General features: G+C 42.7%; 1 protein-coding gene across 3 annotated transcripts in view; it reads right to left on the bottom strand.

Moving 5' to 3' along the window:
• LOC149141286 (trigger factor type chaperone family protein) overlaps positions 1–18,475 on the bottom strand; it is a 365,480-nt gene that overhangs the window by 247,298 nt on the left and 99,707 nt on the right. For 2 of the 3 annotated variants that reach the window (XM_089447541.1, XM_089447540.1), the window contains one exon: positions 14,579–14,667. The exons of the other annotated variant lie outside the window; for it this stretch is intronic. In XM_089447541.1, coding sequence (XP_089303667.1) covers positions 14,579–14,667 — 89 coding nt within the window. The remainder of the gene's footprint in view (positions 1–14,578; positions 14,668–18,475) is intronic. 3 annotated transcript variants of the gene reach the window in all.

Below are 18,475 nucleotides of genomic sequence, written 5' to 3'. Positions count from 1 at the left end.
CTCCCTCTCCTCTAAATTAGAGGCAATTCTAACGGTGGAATCCCCGGGAATCTCAAGCCTTAGCTCTAGGATCGAATTGTGCCTAAGCATCCCCAAGGCTAGACCTCAATAGGATCAATTCAACCTTTTGAAGAAAGTATTCTTGTTTGGTCCTTTCCCCTCACCTTGTCCAAGATACGAACATCATTTGTTGCTACATTCCATCCCCAAACCTGGGCTGGATCCACTTGGCCCTGTGTGGTCCCACTTCTCAATAAAGACTATTTGTCAAGGACCATTTAGGAATCCAAGTTTCCCAAGGATTATAGGGATTGAAAAACTTGTTCATAAGCCTATCCTTTCTCCCTCAACCCTCCAATCCTCACCGCTTATCCTTGGTGGACCAAGTCCCTTGCTTAAAGATCAAGCAAGCTCCATTCTTCACTCCATCCTTGGGAAAGGGTTTTCGCGGTCACTTCTCACCTATCCATTGACATATACTTTACAAGTGAATCCCTACACTATCGGGACTCCTCCCATCGGTGAAAGTTCGTAAAGAGCAGGGAGACTTAGTTGTGGTGACAAAGGCCTAAGCCTCCATAGTTGCCTTTAACCTAGCAGTTGTCCTCTTAGGAACCCCTTTAGGTCCCCTGTTGGTTTGAGTGGTAACATTTTTGGTGACATTGCCAGGACACAAAGTGTGTGTTTTGTTCCCCATATGACATATTGACATATCATTATTGGCGACTCCACTGGAAGAACGAAGCCCTAGTTCTTCATTGAGCATTAAAGTTAATCCTTGTAGGGTGAAGCAAGCATCTATCAAGGCACCTCAATTCACCTTGGCGACTCCATTATAATCTTAACATGCAAAATCATAGAAGATGGAGATTTCTCTAAGTCCTATATTTGAAAAGCTTAATAAACAAGAGATTCAAGAGCTACAAAGGAAAGTGGTGGAATATGCGGAATCCTTTCAAGATATGTTGGAGAGCTTGGATATGGAATTCATGCTCAGGTTCTATAGGTCACAAGAAGTACAACTTGACATAATAATGTGGGCTTATGAAGAGGATCTGAGTCGTCTCAGTGACCTTGCTCACATAACCTGTGTTGTGAATATTCTAGATAACCTCATCAATAACAATAGGAATACCTCCTCTAAGGATGACGAAGAGTTGGACCCTGCAAGCTTCCAAATCACGCAAGAAAGAATGGATGAATATAGTAGGTCATGCAAGGAGGTAGTAAGGGAATATAATTCTAATGAAGTTTTCTCTTGCTTATATGATGAAGAAGTGAAGCTTCATAAGATGAAATGTGAATATAAAGAGAACCCTACTAATGCTCTCCTCCTAGAAGCATACTACCAGAATCATGTAACAAATACCTTAGCCATTGTTCTTCAAGAGAAGAGAGAAGAAGAGAGGTCCCGCTTGTCAACCAACCTAGATGAAGATGACCTCAAGGACCTTGGTGATGAGCAGGAAGATGAGTCCTCGTGGGGACTGCAAAACGGGTAGGATGATTTTGAGGACACTTGTGTTGGGAAGGATGAATTTATTAAGACCAACCCTACCTTTCGCAAGGATATTACTCCTGATGAATCCTCTTTTTGAAAACCTTGAGAGAGATGACCCCATTAACCCCTTGAAAAATGACATTAAAGATTATTTCCACATTGAAAGGGAGAAATGGGAAATTATTGGTCCTCAATTTGATTGTGCTCCCATTTATGACACCAACAAGGAGGATGAGGATGAGATTGGTTATGATGACATACCCATTGATACCCTTAGGAAGGAGAATTGTTACTTTCCCTTGCATAAAAAGGACAACCTTTGATGGAAGTGATTGACTCTGCTTTTAATGAAAGCACAATCTTTGACTCTCCTTTTGATGAAGGCCCAATCTTTAATATTTATAATGAGGAAAGCAACAAGGCTCTTACCAACCCACCTTATGATTATGTATTCAAATCACTTGAGCCTTTAGGTTGTGGGGAAGGAAAGTCCATTGAATATGACACTTCACCCTCCCCTTTGCCTTTCCCTCTTGTTCACCACCTTGAGTCTTTCTCAAGTACATCCCTCATCCCTTTTGGTATCACCTCGAGTGACCATACCCCTTTTCCCTTTTCTGAATATGGTGTCGAGGAGGAACCCTTCATTGAATATACCTTATCCCCTTTGACCCATCCTCAGGATTATGATCACTCCGCGTCCTCCCCTCCCCACTATGACCATCACATTGAGAGACCTATTTGTTGCATTCCTTCTTTCTCTCACCCTTCGTTCCCCTCTCATCACAACCATGTGACATCCTCAAAGCATGATATTGTAAGCAATGATTGTGATGAGGAGTTCTCGAGAGTAATCATTCATTCCTCCATTTTGTACCTAGAAGGGGAGCCCTGGACCTCCAGAATGACCAATTTTCTTTCTCCAAGGACCTCCCTCTACCTCGAATGGAGATCATATTTTCCTACCTCCCACCCATGTCATCCTCCATGTGACTATGTCCACATTCGATTTGGGGGTTGCTACATGAGTAATCATACTGGCAGGCATATGTATATTGATGTGATGATATGTTGGTTGCACTGGCTTTATGATTACACTTAGTATTAACATCACCATATGCATGTTAGGGTAGGATGCACTGCATGATGATTTTTGCATTAGAACTAACCGCATATGATGTTTCTCATGATATATTAGATTGCATATTAAAAAAAATAAAAATAAAAATTGCATATTTTATTGGTTTGTGGGCTAACATTACATGGGTGATCATCAAACAGTATGAAAAACATGCTACCCCGTGGCTTTGATCTTTGACATGTGCAGATAACAGGTCTACCCAGAGATTGTTGGAGTTCTCGTGACCTCCCGTTCGAGCAACCTTGTCCACTTCTTTGAGAGATCAAGTCCCAGTTGGAGCCAGATATTACCCACCACTTTGTGGGTGATATCACAAGGAGAAATTTTTCTCCATGATGAGCCTCAGCTGGTAGCCAATAGCCTCTTGACGCCTCCTACTAGCTCGTTGTGCCATTGCTCTGCCACCTGAGCTAGCCATGTGGTCCCTCACCCACCTGTATTGATCTTATGTTTGAAGGTGGGCCTCCCAAATCTAAAGGTATGTCTTGTCATTTGGTAATTGAGTATTGGATTTACTTATCATGGATACTTCTAAGTATGGATCGATGGGGGGATTTGGCAGAAAGGGTGGGCTTAGTTTGTGCTCCAGTCCCCTTGATCTCTTTTGGTTGTTACCCTTGGATCTTAGTCCAGTGGGATCTCCTTTATTGACCAATTGGTTCTAGGGTGGTACTACTTGGGAAACCCTGACTTTGGGTGCGTGGTCCCTCTTTTTATCTGCACATATTACTCTGTATCCACTCGCTATACCCACATTCATCTTTTCTCCCACCTGGGTCCACATTCCCATTCTGGGTCCACATAGGGCTAGCCGCCCTGTCCCCTTGCCCCCACCTTAGGTCAGACCTAGAAGGACGCCCCAAAGGTTGAAGCAATTAAAAGAAAAATTGAAAAGCATAAATGGCCACATTTAACAGGAAATTGTACCACAAAATGCAAAAGATGGTCGGGCAAAGATAATTAGCACGTGGGCAAAAATAATTACATGAGCTCTACCCCAATCATTGGCCATCACCCTGGTTCCATAGGCCCTAGATGAGGCTCTTTTATCATTCAGGAACCCATGATTGTCTCAACCCCTAGAGGGCAATGAACCACCCTACCTAAAAGGGGGTAATCACTGCTATATCTTACACATCATGCTCTTGGCCTTTGAGCCCCGAGCAGTTAATTAAAGAAAATTCATAAAAGGTGAAAGGTATATGAAGAAGGGTGGAAAAATCAAGGTCGGGGCACCTCATGTACCACGATTACTCCCTCATATACATTACATGCCCAGGTGTGGCCTTCCCCTTATCTAACTACCCCTATGCCCCACTATGTGGCCCAGGATTACCCCTCTCAATCCCTATCCCATTCCACTTATTTGTCACTTGCCACCCCCATTAGAGGGATGTGCCTTGGACATACTATCCCCTTTAAGGGATGAAACCACCTAATAAGGTACATGGCTAACCCCCTTTGGAGCTTGGAGACACTAGCACATGCCAAATCCCACTACGGAAGGGCATGCCATTATGAAGTGCCCACATTGTTATCCATGATTTGTAAGCTTTTTACCCGATTATTTTAATGACTGGTTGTACTAGAATCCTAGGGGACGCATTGGATCTTATGCAGGATTGTGGGTGGTTTCCATTTGAGTTTGGTTTCCCTATATGGGATCGTAAACCCAAAGGTCTACATTGGCACATGTAGGGTGTGCATAGAGAGCCATGGGCCTCCACAGCAGCAGACAACACTCCACGGATCTTCATGGATGCTCAGAGATTACTAGCGATCCACTTTTGGGATGATGATGATATGCTTGGTACATTATGCCCAGCAGGCCCCCACAGGAGCCCCACACTCTTGACAGGTGTCCCAGGACTTGTACGATGTCATGGCAGCATTCATTCCACCACTTGGACCCTTGCAGAGGATCTCTGATTCATATGGAGACCCATGGGGTCATCTATGTGCCCTCATACCAAATGGGAGCACCACAGGTCTACTACTTGGAGAACAAGGGGCCACCCCCTTGTCCATCATATTCCGAGGAATTTATTCCTCAATATGGCACTTCAAGATATTATTGAGCCTTTAGAGGGCACTAAGACATGCACATATCATTATTTGGCTCCTAGTGAGGCTTGTTTTTAAACTTATGAGCTAGTTTTGTGGGCTTGTCACCAATATAGGGGTTGTATTTGCACATTATTTTATCATTAGGGGCTAATGTAGGCCCATAGGCTAATTCGAACTCCTTAGGAGGCTATATATTGATGATAGATACATTCATTTGTATAATCACTTGACTTGGGATCTCTCTAATCATAGAGAATTTTCGCACTTTTCCAGTTCCTAGGTGGATATTTTTGGAGACAGATAAATTTTGATGTATGGATTTGGGCTATTTCTCGTCTTGGAGCTTTATTGAGCAAACGAAATGTTGGTTGGATATACTCTATAACGTTGTAAGTAAATTTTGATGTTGTTATTCTTGTTGCCGCATACTGCTAAAATTAGGACTAGTTGTTGCATTGTCGAAATGTGGAATTGAGCATTTTTAGCTAATTTAATGTATGGGCCAATGTTATATGAATGAAATATCCTAGAGATATATTTATCTCGAAAAGCTTGCATCATTTGCTTTGAAGTATAAATGCTTGAAGGTCACTTTTCTTTTCTTTCTCTCAACATTGCACAAAGTTGACTTTCTGGGCTTCCTTGATCAAGAAACCAAGTTCTTACTCTTCATTATCCTTGACTCCATTTCCCCAAGTGAACTAGACATTGATCCCTCAAAAAGGGTTATCATTTCAACCCTCTTTTAACCATTTTCCCCTTTTGCCCCAAGTCTAGCCCCATTAAGTCACTTAGGGCATCAATTTCTCAGGAATTAACCCAAGGAAAAAATTTGATCTCCTACAGGCTACCACGCTAGTGGGTCCTCTCCCTCTCCTCTAAATTTGAGGCAATTCTAATGGTGGAATCTCCAGGAATCTCAAGCCCTAGCTCTAGGATTGAATTGTGCCTAGGGATTCCCAAGGCTAGACCTCAATAGGATCAATTCAACCTTTTGAAGAAAGTATTCTTGTTTAGTCGTTTCCCCTTACCTTGTCCAGTATACGAACATCATTGGTTGCTACATTCCATCCCCGAACCTAGGTTGGGTCCACTTGGCCCCATGTGGTCCCACTTCTCAATAGACCATTTGGGAATCCAAGTTTCCCAAGGATTATAGGGATTGAGAAACTTGTTCATAAGCCTATCCTTTCTCCCTCAACCCTCCAATCCTCACCCCTTATCCCTGGTGGACCAAGTGCCTTGCTTAAAGTGCAAGCAAGCTCCATTCTTCACTCCATCCTTGGGAAAGGGTTTTCGGGGTCACTTCTCACCTATCCATTGACATATACTTTACAAGTGAATCCCTACACTACTGGGTCTCCTCCTATCGATGAAAGTCTGTAAAGAGCAGGGAGACTTAGTTGTTGTGATAGTGGGCTAAGCCTCCACAGTTGCCCTTAACATGACAGTTGCCCTCTTAGGAACCGCTTTAGGCCCCCTGCTGGTTTGAGTGGTAACAAGCCAATCAATGATTGTGTAGATCTTCTCCTGGTGGACCTTAACTTCATGCTCACCTATCACATGCCCCAAGTATAGCATCTCAGTCATCCCAAACTCGCACTTGGACATCTTGGCATAGAACTACTGCTCCGCCAAGATGCTCAATACCTGCTCCAAGTGTTGTAGGTGCTCCTCCCACGTCCTGCTCTAAATGCGTATATCATCAAAGAACACCATGACAAATTTGTGTAGGTGCTTGCGGAACACGTGATTCAGGCAAGACTAAATGTGGCAAGAGCGTTGGTGAGTCCAAAAGGCATCACCAAGAACTCGATATGCCCATAATGGCATTTGAATGTCATCTTTGAAATATCTTGCTCACGCACCCTAATTTGATGGTACCCTGAGCGTAACTACTTGGCTCCTCTAAGCTCATCGATCAGCTCGTCAATCCAGGGTATGGAGTACCGGTTCTTCAATGTTTTCTTGTTCAATGCCAAATAGTCAATGCACATATGGAGATACCCATCCTTTTTCTTCACCAGCACCACTAATGAAGCAAAAGGGCTAGTACTCGGCCTAAAATGTCCCAATGCCAACAGCTTCTCGATGGCCTTCTCAATCTCGTCCCTGTAGGCCTTGGGATGCCTGTACGAGGTAGCGATAACTGCTTGGACCCCCTTCTCCAGCTTGATGGCATGCTCAAACCCCTGATCTAGTGGCCTGCCTGGTGGGATCTCTCCAAAAACCCCATGATACCTCTCCAACAAGGCCAATACGTCAGGAAGTACCGGTCGTGCCTGTGTCCTTGTGTCTGAAATCCTGAGCTCCATTGCCCACTCTATATATCCACGCCGCAAGTATACCTCCATCCAGTGAGCAGACACCATCTGAGGTGGGTAGGAGTGCATACCCCTCAGCACTACCAACTTCCCATCTGGGCCCATGAACTCCATCTCCAACTTCTGCCAGTCAGTGGTAACCTGTCCCAACGAGTACAACCACTAGACACCCATCACCACATTGGTTTCTTGAACATCGACTACAAAGAAATGGTCAGTGACGAAGTAGTTCCCCATAGTCACGGTCAAGCTGGAAACATACTTCATGCACTGCATTGTCCGGTCTCCGGGTACCAACAACGAAAACCCCTCAAATGTCTCTGTACGTATGCCCCTCCACTCCACCATCTAGGCATCAATAAAATTGTGGGTAGCCCCACTATCCACCAACACTAATACATGTTGCTCCTGCACTGTGCCTCTAATCCGAAGTGTCAATTACTTTGGAACTCCCCGAAGTGAAGTTAGTACACCCCTAGATGGCACGAATGGGCCCCCTCCCAAAGGTGGTGGGGGTGGTGGCGCTCCCCCTGCAAACCATGGTCCTACGTCTCCATGATCAACCCCCAGCTCAATCTCCTCCTCCGGCTCACTAACAGAGTATATCTCAATGTAATGGGCCTTGCCCTGGTGTGCTTGTGCCCTGGTTCCCAAGGCTCCTGGCACGTGAAGCACAATTTCCTCCTCTGGAGGTCCCTCCTAATCTCATCGTCCAACTGCCCACGTCCAGTCTCCCTCTGAGGTTGACGAATATCTCAACTCCCTTAAGGAGCGGTAGGTCTAATGGGTACAAATCCCTAGTCTTGGGCACTGCACCAATCATGTCTCGGGCCCTAGAAATAGCATCCATCAAGGTAGTGGGCTTGTAGGCCCTCACCCAACCACGCAAGGGCTCAACTAACCCCTCCACAAACAGCATAATCAACCGAGCCTCTAAAACGTCTAATACCATCAAGGTCAGCCTTTGGAACTCTAAGATATAGGCCTTTGCGCTGCCTATCTGCCTCAAATGGACCAACTGCCTGAAGTGCAACTCTAGGTCCTTCCTGTCAAACCTCTCAATCAGGAACCTGGTGAACTCGGTGTAGGAATTAATGTGGATGTGCCCTAGTGTGATCACGTCGTGGTACCTGTGAAAATTCCTAATCCTCAAGGAACCCCTACTGCAGCAAATCTGAATCTACTTCACCTACTTGATTTTAATATACATTATCAAGTTATTCTCTGAATACTGAAGCAAATTACTTTTGCAACCTACACTACTTTAATATTTGTTTACATGAAACAGAAAACTGAGCAAAGAACAAGACACGTAGGACACAGTTATTTTTGGACAAAATAGTCCTAGGAAAAACTCAATGCGGGAAAACCAGTGCAACAGGGGTTTTCTATTATTAAGCAGTAATTCTGAATACAAATGTTGGATGCCCTCCTGCCAATCTAGTGACAAAGAAAATTCAATGGCGGAAAAACTGAGTGAGTTTTACCTCACTTCAACCGACCGATCCGACAGCAAAACTGGCTAACCCCAGCTACCTCTGCGCTGGCCCTGCGTCATCCCTGCAGACTCTGCATCAGCTCTGCACTATCTCTTCTGCCCACTGGGTCAACCTTCCTAGCTGTTCCGGCAGTTCCCCAGTAGTTCCAACATTCTGTGTGGAGGGCAGCTTCAGCTTCTGCGTTGGCCCTTCTGGCTCTGTGTCAGGCCTGCATGGACCCAGATTGGCCTAGTGTCAATCCTCTTAGCTACTGCACTGCCTCCAATAGCTTCTCTCCGCCTCTCTGTCAGTACTCCCGAACTATCCATACCCCTCTACTGCAACTGATCACCTAGTTCGAATTCTTAGCTTCCTAGCCCCAAAAATCAAACTCCAGATCAATTTGTTCTCTCCGTGTGTGTTTCTAAATGAACCCCAAGCCTCCTTCTTATACTTTTCTCGTTGAGACTTCAACAGTCGAGATTAAGTCTCTAATCAACAGCTAAGATTAAAACATGACTTGATCCGCCTTCTAGATCATTCTCACCCATATTTTGATTAATACCCATTAATATTTTAGTTTTCCTAAGTTTAGACTTAGGAACCCCATTAAAAATATTAATTATTCTAACAAAATACAATTCAGGTGGAATTTCACCAAACGGTTTATGGGTTCTTTAGAACTCAAGTGCCTTAGCCTCTCCACTAATTTTCAAGGTTAGAGCACATCCGATGCTACCAAAAACTAACACTCCCTCTTAGCGAGGAAACTGCTCTAGTAACAATGTCCAACTGCATGTTGCTCTGTTTTTGAAGCACCTTCTTTCCGCACTTTCGCTACCACCAACACTGTGTTGTTGCTGCTACTGTACCGCTACCCATGACACTGCCACTGCCACTGCTACATCTGTACAATAGCTCCCTCTCAAATGTTGCATCTGCTATGTTGCTAGCACTGCCACTGCTAACATTGCATTCGTACTGCAACTCAGTTGTTGAGAGAAGCAACTGAAAAATATCCAAAAATTACTCAACTTAACTATGTTCAGCATAATGACATGAATGTTGGAATCTGACTGCTACTAGTCTCTGACCCTCTGAATCTTCTGCGATGTTGCTGGCTTTTGCATTGTGCCATCTGCATTGTTGCCAACCTTGTTCTACGTTGATCAGTCTCTAGTCTCAAGCTACTGCATCTATCTCTCCAAACAATCCACTGCATCATCTGACACTAAGTCCATCTCGCTACTGTTGAATCTCGGGCTCCAGTAGCAAGGAATTGATCCAAGAGGTGGACTCCTCAAGGATTCTTCCCACATGTAGTCCACCCGACTATAGCTCAATACCACCTCATTTCCCTCCTGGAGATGCGTGGGCACTCATGGCAAACTCATTTTCGTCAATCTTTGCTGGAGCAGTCTTAGGATCATGTTTCTCATCCTTATACTTTTGCTTCAAAGAACATTGGGATGCAAAGTGGCCCATCTCGCCACATCTGAAACATTTCACCTTCGAAATGTCCTTCTTCTGCTTCTGCTTCTGTTGTCCCTTTGATGCTAGCGTTGCGTTCTCCTCTTCCTCCTTGGTCTTCGTGCCACTCCCACTGCTGCCATTGAGGTTGAACTTTACCAGGTCCCTCCTTAATTCCTCCTGTTGAAGGGCTGCCCACATCTCCTCCCATGAAGGTAGTCTTTCCCTGCCCAATATACTTTGGACGAAGACTTGCCATTCATCCGAGACTCAATTCAAGGTCGTCCTTACCGTCACGGTAGACTGAGGAGTAGACCCCACTGCAGCAAGCTGGTCTCTGGTGTCTTGAAGACGTTGAAGATAGGAGTTAAGCCTTCTCCCTTCTGCATCAATGTTCGCTGCAACTTTTGTTCCAAGTACATCTTCCGTTGTTCGAAAGAGCCTTCATACAGAGAAGACAAAGCTTCCCATATCTCTCAGGTTGTATCTTTGCCCTGCAAGTGTGAGACCACATGATCCCGAACTCCATCGAGTATGAACCTCTTCGCCTTCCCCTGCTCGGCCTTGTGCATTTTCTTTTGATCATTGTCAACGGGAACAGCCACAACACTCTTGACATAGGATTCGAGATCATATTCTTCCATAACAGATAAGATTCCGCTCTTCCATATGACATAGTTGGAAGCTCCTTCCAACCTATCCTGATCTCTGAGCCCATGCGATGCCATCTCACACAAACTGTCGAACCAACTCCTCTAGTCACTGCTCAGTTGCCCAGCAAGTGAGAAATTCGAAATTTTTGGCAAAAAGTTCTCAGAAGAGAAAATTCCCCTTTTATGTGTCTTCGCTCTTTTCTGGCGGATTTCTGCCCTGGAAAAAATTGCGCCCTTCAAGCACTGCGTTGAGGCTCTACATCACTCCCTCTGCCTCTGCAAGCTCACCAACTGGAAATCGTACCTCTCTGTTGACTCTCTTAGAGAGAGATTTCCTCTAAATCTCTACTTTTCCCAGCAAGGACTGCGCAATCCCTTCAAGGGGATTCGATTCGTTGCCAAATGCAGCTATTGGCCTCTCTGCTCAGTGTTGGATCTGCTCTTCCTACTTCAAAATCATTGCTCTGATACCATGTGAAAATTCTTAATCCTCAAGGAACCCCTACTGCAGCAAATCTAAATCTACTTCACCTACTTGATTTTAATATACATTATCAAGTTATTCTCTGAATATTGAAGCAAATTACTTCTGCAACCTGCACTACTTTAATATTTGATTACATGAAACAGAAAACTGAGCAAAGAACAAGATACATATGGGACAGTTATTTTTGGACAAAATAGTCCCTGGAAAAACCCAATGCGCAAAACTGGTGCAGCAGCTCTGAGGGTTTTCTATTATGAAGCAGTGATTCTAAATACAAATGTTGGATGCCCTCCCGACAATCTAGTGACAGAAAATTCGATGGCGGAAAAACTGAGTGAGTTTTACCTCACTTCACCCGGCAGATTCTGGCTGATCCGGCAGCAAAACTAGCTAACCCCGGCTACCTCTGCGTTGGCCCTGCATAGACCCTGTGTCAACCCTACAAGCTCTGCGTTGTCTCTTCTGCCCACTGCGTCAACCTTCCCGGCTGTTCTGGCAGTTCCGACTTTTTGCGTGGAGGGCAGCTTCAACTTCTGCATTGGCCCTTCTAGCTCTGCATCAGGCCTGCGTGGGCCCAGATTGGCCCAGCGTCAGTCCTCTTAGCTGTTGCGCTGCCTCCAGTAGCTTCTCTCCGCCTCTCTGTCAGTACTCCCAAACTATCCCTACCCCTCTGCTGCAACTGATCACCTACTTCGAATTCTCAGCTTCCTATCCCCAGAAATCGAACTCCAGATCACTTTGTTATCTCTGTGTGTGTTTCTAAATGAACCCCAAGCCTCCTTCTTATACTTTTCTCGTTGAGACTTCAACGACAGAGATTAAGTCTCTAATCAACTGCTAATATTAAAACATGACTTGATCCACCTTCTAGATCATTCTCACCCATATTTTGCTTAATACCCATTAATATTTTAATTTTCCTAAGTTTAGACTTAGGAACCCCATTAAAAATATTAATTATTTTAATAAAATACAATCCGGGTGGAATTTCACCAAATAGTTTCTGGGTTCTTTAGAACTAATGTGCCTTAGCCTCTCCACCAATTTTCATGGCTAGAGCACATCTTATGCTACCAAAAACTAACAGTACCACCACTCTTGTGCATCCCCCTCTAGATGTAGCATAGCAAACCAGATAGCGTCCGTCTCTCGCATGGGATTCAGGTGGAAGTAAGTATCTAGCTTCTAAAACCATGCCATGGCTGAACTCTTAGTTGAACCATCATAATTGGGGAGTGTAACCTTCCTTGCTATCTTCTGCACCTCCTGGCCAGACTGCCCCCCTCTGTAGTGAGTCTCAGCTCTCGTGGCACGCCGCTCCTTGAGGAGGATGTACTCCCCAAAGGACATCACTCTACTAATCCTGGGATCTAATCTCTCATACTCGTTAGTGCTTGAGGCAACTGAGTTCACCACATCCGCAACATGGTCGAGCTCCCTCTCCTACTCGGGCTCATCCAAAAAATGGGGCATCATAGGACGACCTGTTTAGCCACGCAGAGGAGTATGAGGTGGTTGGTACGTACAACTTCCTCCCCTTGCTATGGAACCCTCATCACCTTGGGGTTATGCCTCTGGCCTACCATTAACCAGTAAGTCCATCACCTGCTGCATCATGTCCATCATAAGTTGACCTCGCCTCAACATATGTTGATTTGTCCTCAGCAACTCCTCTAGAATCTAGTTCTATCCCCCCCTGTCTAGGCTACTCAGAACCCTCTTAGTTCTCCTGGTTCTCCATGCCCCCTCTGAAATTTTCCAACTCTGTATCAGAAAATGGGTCATGTGCTCCCTCTCTACCTCGACCTCTACCTCTTCCTCTTCCACAACCCCTCTGAAAGACAACTCCTTGGTACCTAGGTGGCATCACCTACTCCTATCTCCCCACACTAGCCAAGAACATGCTCTGATACCACTGTAATGTTCCTACTAGGAAAATTAACAGTGATATTTAAGCAAAGTACACATGCAACACAAAAAATCAAACAGCAATTAAACACCCATAAAATTTACATCAAAACTGCGCCAAATTGAGCCGCTTGCCAAAGCAAGCTAGACAACTCCAAGTGAGAAAATGTGTTGCCCGAATGTAAAGAAGTGTTTTCTCCTCAAGCTTTATGCTGCCCCTATAATTTTGCAACTGTTGGCTCGAAGAAACCCCTGTTTGAGCCCCCTAGAATGCTCAAAAAATTCTGCCAAATTAATATGAGGCTCTCCTCCACAAACCCAAAAAAAACCCAGAAAGGGCTTGGTTTAGTTCCAAACCCCCAAAATCACCCCGAATTCTTGTGAGCTCCTCCACCAACTGTATAATCCGTGCCACAAGAAATCAACCACTAGAACCCCTCCAAAATGCTGAGCAAAATCCCTCAACAATCCTCCTTATACCTCCTAGCAAACCCAACTCCTAGTCAAGTCTCACCCACAAACAACCCCCTCTATGAACTACGCAGGTCCCAAGAAGAATAATTCAACCTGAGCAATAGTCACACCCTCAACCCACAAATCCACTAGGAAATTGTTGTAGAATGCCCAAGAGTTGAACCTGCAAAAGCCTGGACTAGCTCAACTCATAACAACCTCTCCACAAGAGCACGTGATCCTGTTCGGCGCCCAAATTGCTCCACAGTGCAGCTCGAAATTCCTTATAATCTCTCTGGAATGACTCCAAGGATGTGTCAAGGCTCCCCTAGGGTGGCACTCAAGTTCCACCGAAGATAGAGTTGAGATTTCCCCTTAGAAATCTCGTGTGTTGAACAGCACTTTGTGACCCAGCGAAACAATTTGAGCAACAATGCTTCAAATGTCAAATTGGCAAAAGGCCCCAAATGCTGCATTTCATCCCTTATTTATAATTGTTGCCTCACCTTCCCTTTGTGGGTCCCTCATCCCACTATTTCGACCTCCCCACCTTGCCTCCTTTCCACAAAATCGAATTTTGCTCCAAGGGGTGCGTATTTCCTTAAGGGTTGGCCCCCACAACCCACCAACTTTAATTTTTACCCACTTTTCCTAAGTCTGACATCTAAAATTGTGTTAACTACAAAAATTGCAAAAAATGTGGAATCACCATCAGCAAATTTATTAAGAAAATGCATTACAAAGACCAAGGCAAGGATGTCTTTCTAGATATTGTACTCTATTATTTAATGCAATTTATGAGGAAGTGTATTTTGACTTATTTATGCCATTTATTTTAAATGCATGTTATGCATGGACCATTAAGGGACTTAGTTCTTTTCCTTTTTAGTAGTATTGTGTCAGTACTTCATCTTTAGGGTTTTGTAGTAGCCCTAAACCCAAGCATTTCCGATGACCAATTCAAAATACTACTTTGAGTGTAAAACAAAAATTTAAAAATAGCACATGGTCTCATTCTTAATACAACCCATTAAAATGTGAATCATTGGTAGCATGCCAAAGTATTGAAATAAAATACATGTATGCTAGACTCAACCTGAGAAAACTTGAAGTAGAGAAAGCAGCTTGCAACGCATTATACTTGGTCTCTATATGCTCTGAATCCTTCAATGCCCTGTCCTTAACCTGAGTGCAATCGCAAAAACCCAATCTAAGTAAATCTGAAAGTTGCATGGTAATAAAAATAAATATAACTTTTATTGCACAGATTTAGCAAAACATATTGAGAAGAAATAGTACCTACTACATCACTTAAACATTTTTTGCACACAGTCCCAAGGGAAGAATTAATATATAAACAAAGATGACAAATCATAGCTTTAATTAGTTAAAGAGCATCTTGAACAAAAAATTTAAGGACAAATATTTCTATAGAACACCTCCCGCCCATCCAATTATCGCCTAGATCCAAAGGAGCAACCACAGATCCATTCAAAGTTTTATTTCAACCTCGGATGCTAGGAGTATCCCTCGTTCATACATCACTCCCCGAACGAATTGTGCAATCGGGCTCCCCGATGGTCTCAGAAAAACATTGAGCCAATGGGCAGTTCACCCCCCTCGCCCTTAAGCATTAGACTCAGGAGACCTTAACATCATCGACTTCATCCCCTGATCTCTCTCTCTCTCTTGCTTTCTCTTTCCCAACACCTTGTGCGGGACCCTTTTATGAATGTAAAACACGTTGGATCTATAAAAGCAAGGACAATGTAGATGGTAGCAGCAATAAATACAAGGCAAGGTTTGTGGCCAAGGGGTCCTCTTAAAAGCAGGGAATATATTACGAGGAGATAGGTATACTTCCAAGTTCCATCAAGGTCGTGATCTCACTTTAGCACAAATGGGATGGCAGATCCATCAGATGGATGTCAAGTGTCATGTCCCCATTTTTATTTTCCTCTATAGTACAACCAAGGTGGATTTACTAGGCACAGGATGACCAGGCCACAGGAGCAGGATTATGTCATCATGGGTCCTGGCGGAGTTTTGAGGAGTTTTTATGGGATCCAACAGCATTTGCTTGGCATATTCATCATCATGAGAAATTCCGCACAGCTTGTTTTTGGTTTTGTGGCTTTCTGATAATTCTTGTAAAACGAGGTTATTATTGGGCTTAACTTAATTAATTACGCTCATGGTGGCATTCTAAGAGGAATATTTGACAAAACACCTTAGCGTAATAGCTCATTGGAATCGGAACGAGAAGATCTATAGGATGGGATGCTGAGAAGTTATTTCCAGTGGTCGGAGAGAGTATGGTGGGTGATTTAACATTTTCCTAACTTAAAATTGACTTTAATTAGTCATTTAATCAAAAAAGGAAAATATTGATTAAGGGGAAAGGACCAAAAGTGACTTAGATAAATTAAAAAGTCACTTAAGACAAAGTCAAGGAGGAGCTTCTAGAATAATAATAAAATAAAATACTTCTAAAAGTTTGAAGATCTATATATGGAGTTTTTAAAAGGAAGAGGAGAAGATCATTTGTAACATCTTGGTTTTGAGTATTTGTCTTTAGTGTGGACTAGAGAATTCAGTTCTCGACCTTAGTAGCCCCAAGACGAAAACCCTTGGGTGATTCAGTGAGAGTGAGTGAGTACCCAGCTCTCCCCTTGGTGTATTCACTCAGAATTCACAGGTGCAATCATTAGATCAACTTCAGCATTATTGTAGATATTTTGAGGCCATCACCTCAACGATTTCCATATTATTGTACTAGCATGTGATATTTGCTGCATATTAATAAAATAAGGTTGAGTTTCACTCCATGTGCATTTTGTCAATTTTCAGTTGTAGTTCATATTTCCTTGTTTTGTCGATTAATGTTATGGTTTCAATTTGTGAAATTAATGACATAAATTGTGAAGCAATTTTCTGCAAATTTTGTATTTGGAACGTTACAGTGGTATCAGAGCACGATTTTGGCTAGTTGTGGATTAAAATCAAAGTTGTCGTATTGTTCGAAAAGAATAGAGGAGCAAAGTTCATGGATTAAATTTCTTAATTTATTTGCCAAAGAATAATTGTTGTAGGTGATTTCTCATAGTGTCGAAGAGAACATATTGAATGGAGTAATAATGGTTTGCAGGGCCGAAATTAATGATCTTGCTGGGAAAAAATTATTTTGCTGGACCGAAATTATTTTGCTGGGCCGAAATTATTTTGCTGGGCCGAAATTATTTTGTTGGGCCGAATTTATCTTTCTGGACCGAGATTATTTTACTGGGCCAAAATTATCACGTTGGGCCAAAATTATCTTGTCGTGCCAAATTTCCCTTGTCAAGCTAAATTTCTCTTGTTGGGTCGAATTATTTTGCAGAAATTGAATTTATTGGTGAAGAGATTCTTCCTCAATATTATTAATAAATTTGGTTGGGTTTCCTATTGTGACATTTTTCAATAAAAAATCGTGATTCACTGGTTGTCCAATTTTTGCCGAAATTTATTAAAATTTTGGCAAAATTACTTCTAGATACTTTCTGAAGAAATTTTATTTGCTAAGGCTGTATTATTGTTCTATTTATCGTAATTATTTGTTGGATCCATATTTGACTATTGGGGCCTAGTTTATTTGTTGGACTCAGTGTATTTGTCGAAGCCCAGTTTATTTTCCAGAGCCAGATTTATCTATTGGGGTCGAGTTTATTTGTTGGGTTAAGTCTATTGGGCATGGTTTCCAAGGCAGCTTGGGCACAGAAATCGAGGAGCTAAGGCAGCATGAAATTCTAAGAAATCTGACCACAATTTCCAATGGAGATTAATTGTATTTAATGTTGATTTGACTGTTCTAAAATTTCTCTGATAAATAAAAATTCCTCCTCTCTCTTACTGATTTTCTCTTGGGGCTTTTTCCAAGGTCATTTGACCAAAAACACGTGTGTTAAATTTGTGGGTTGCTTGTGTTATTTTCAGCAAAAATGAGTACAGTAGGTTCAAGTGTTTTAAATTTGAATATATTCATGTTTATGACAGCAGCATGAAATATGTTGGGTTGGTCATTAAACTTTATGTGACTTCATGAATTTGAACTTCGGCCGAAATAAGATTCTTTTATGGTGAAAATTCTCTTGGAGATGGATTTTTGCATGAAGATGCTTTCCTAGGTTTAAATGAAGTGTTTCTTTGGATAATTTCATAAGTTTCATGTCTATTTTCTATATTTTGCATATTGTACTTGTGTAATAAGGTTTCTATTTTTGTGCCATGATTAAATGTTAAATCTATGTTGAAATCTTGCTCCTTTATAGCATGCAGAATTGTTTTCCTTGAAACCTTTAAGAAAACTCCGAATGTGCATTCCTTAAATTTAAATTCTCTTTTTGTTAGTTTTTTGACGTGGAGTAGCATTGTACAAGTGTTCTAGTCTCAGATGATGCTAAGAGGCTACGGAACACGAGATCTCCAAAACCCAGAAAAGGTTTCACGAGATAAGTTTGGCAAACACCTTAACTAAATTAATTTGCCATAATTAAAATATTTCCTAAGTCTAACTTAGGAAAAGTGGTAAATTAAAGTTAATTAATTAAGGATGTTCGAGATTGCTCTAGAGGTTTCTATTAATGATGTCTAATTGATCTTAGCCATCGATGGAAATTAAATCGTGGTCGTTGAAAACTCAATGAGAGAATATAAGAGCGGGTCGAAGGGAATGGAGAAGGGACATCGAGCATCAGTGTGATCAAGTTGTGAGAGGCTGATCGAGCTACCCAGTTTGCAATCATCAGCAAGGGCACAGTTCGAGCCAATAGAAGAGCATCAGAGAGAGGGAGTAGCAGATAATTTGGGAGCGGGATTCCAGAGAGATTTCCAGTAATTTTCCAGTGCCGAAGTGGTAGGAAAAGGGAGGTTGAATACATCTACATACAAGGTTGTACAAGTAGTGCAAATAACCAGAAACCCCAGTGCGAGTTGCCGGAAGAGAGTTCATTCAGTT

This window comes from Pinus tabuliformis, chromosome X (assembly GCF_031772625.1).
Source record: "Pinus tabuliformis cultivar Carrire ecotype Pingquan chromosome X, CPIR1, whole genome shotgun sequence".
Lineage (NCBI taxonomy): Eukaryota > Viridiplantae > Streptophyta > Pinopsida > Pinales > Pinaceae > Pinus > Pinus tabuliformis.
This window is presented reverse-complemented; position numbering and strand designations above follow the sequence as displayed.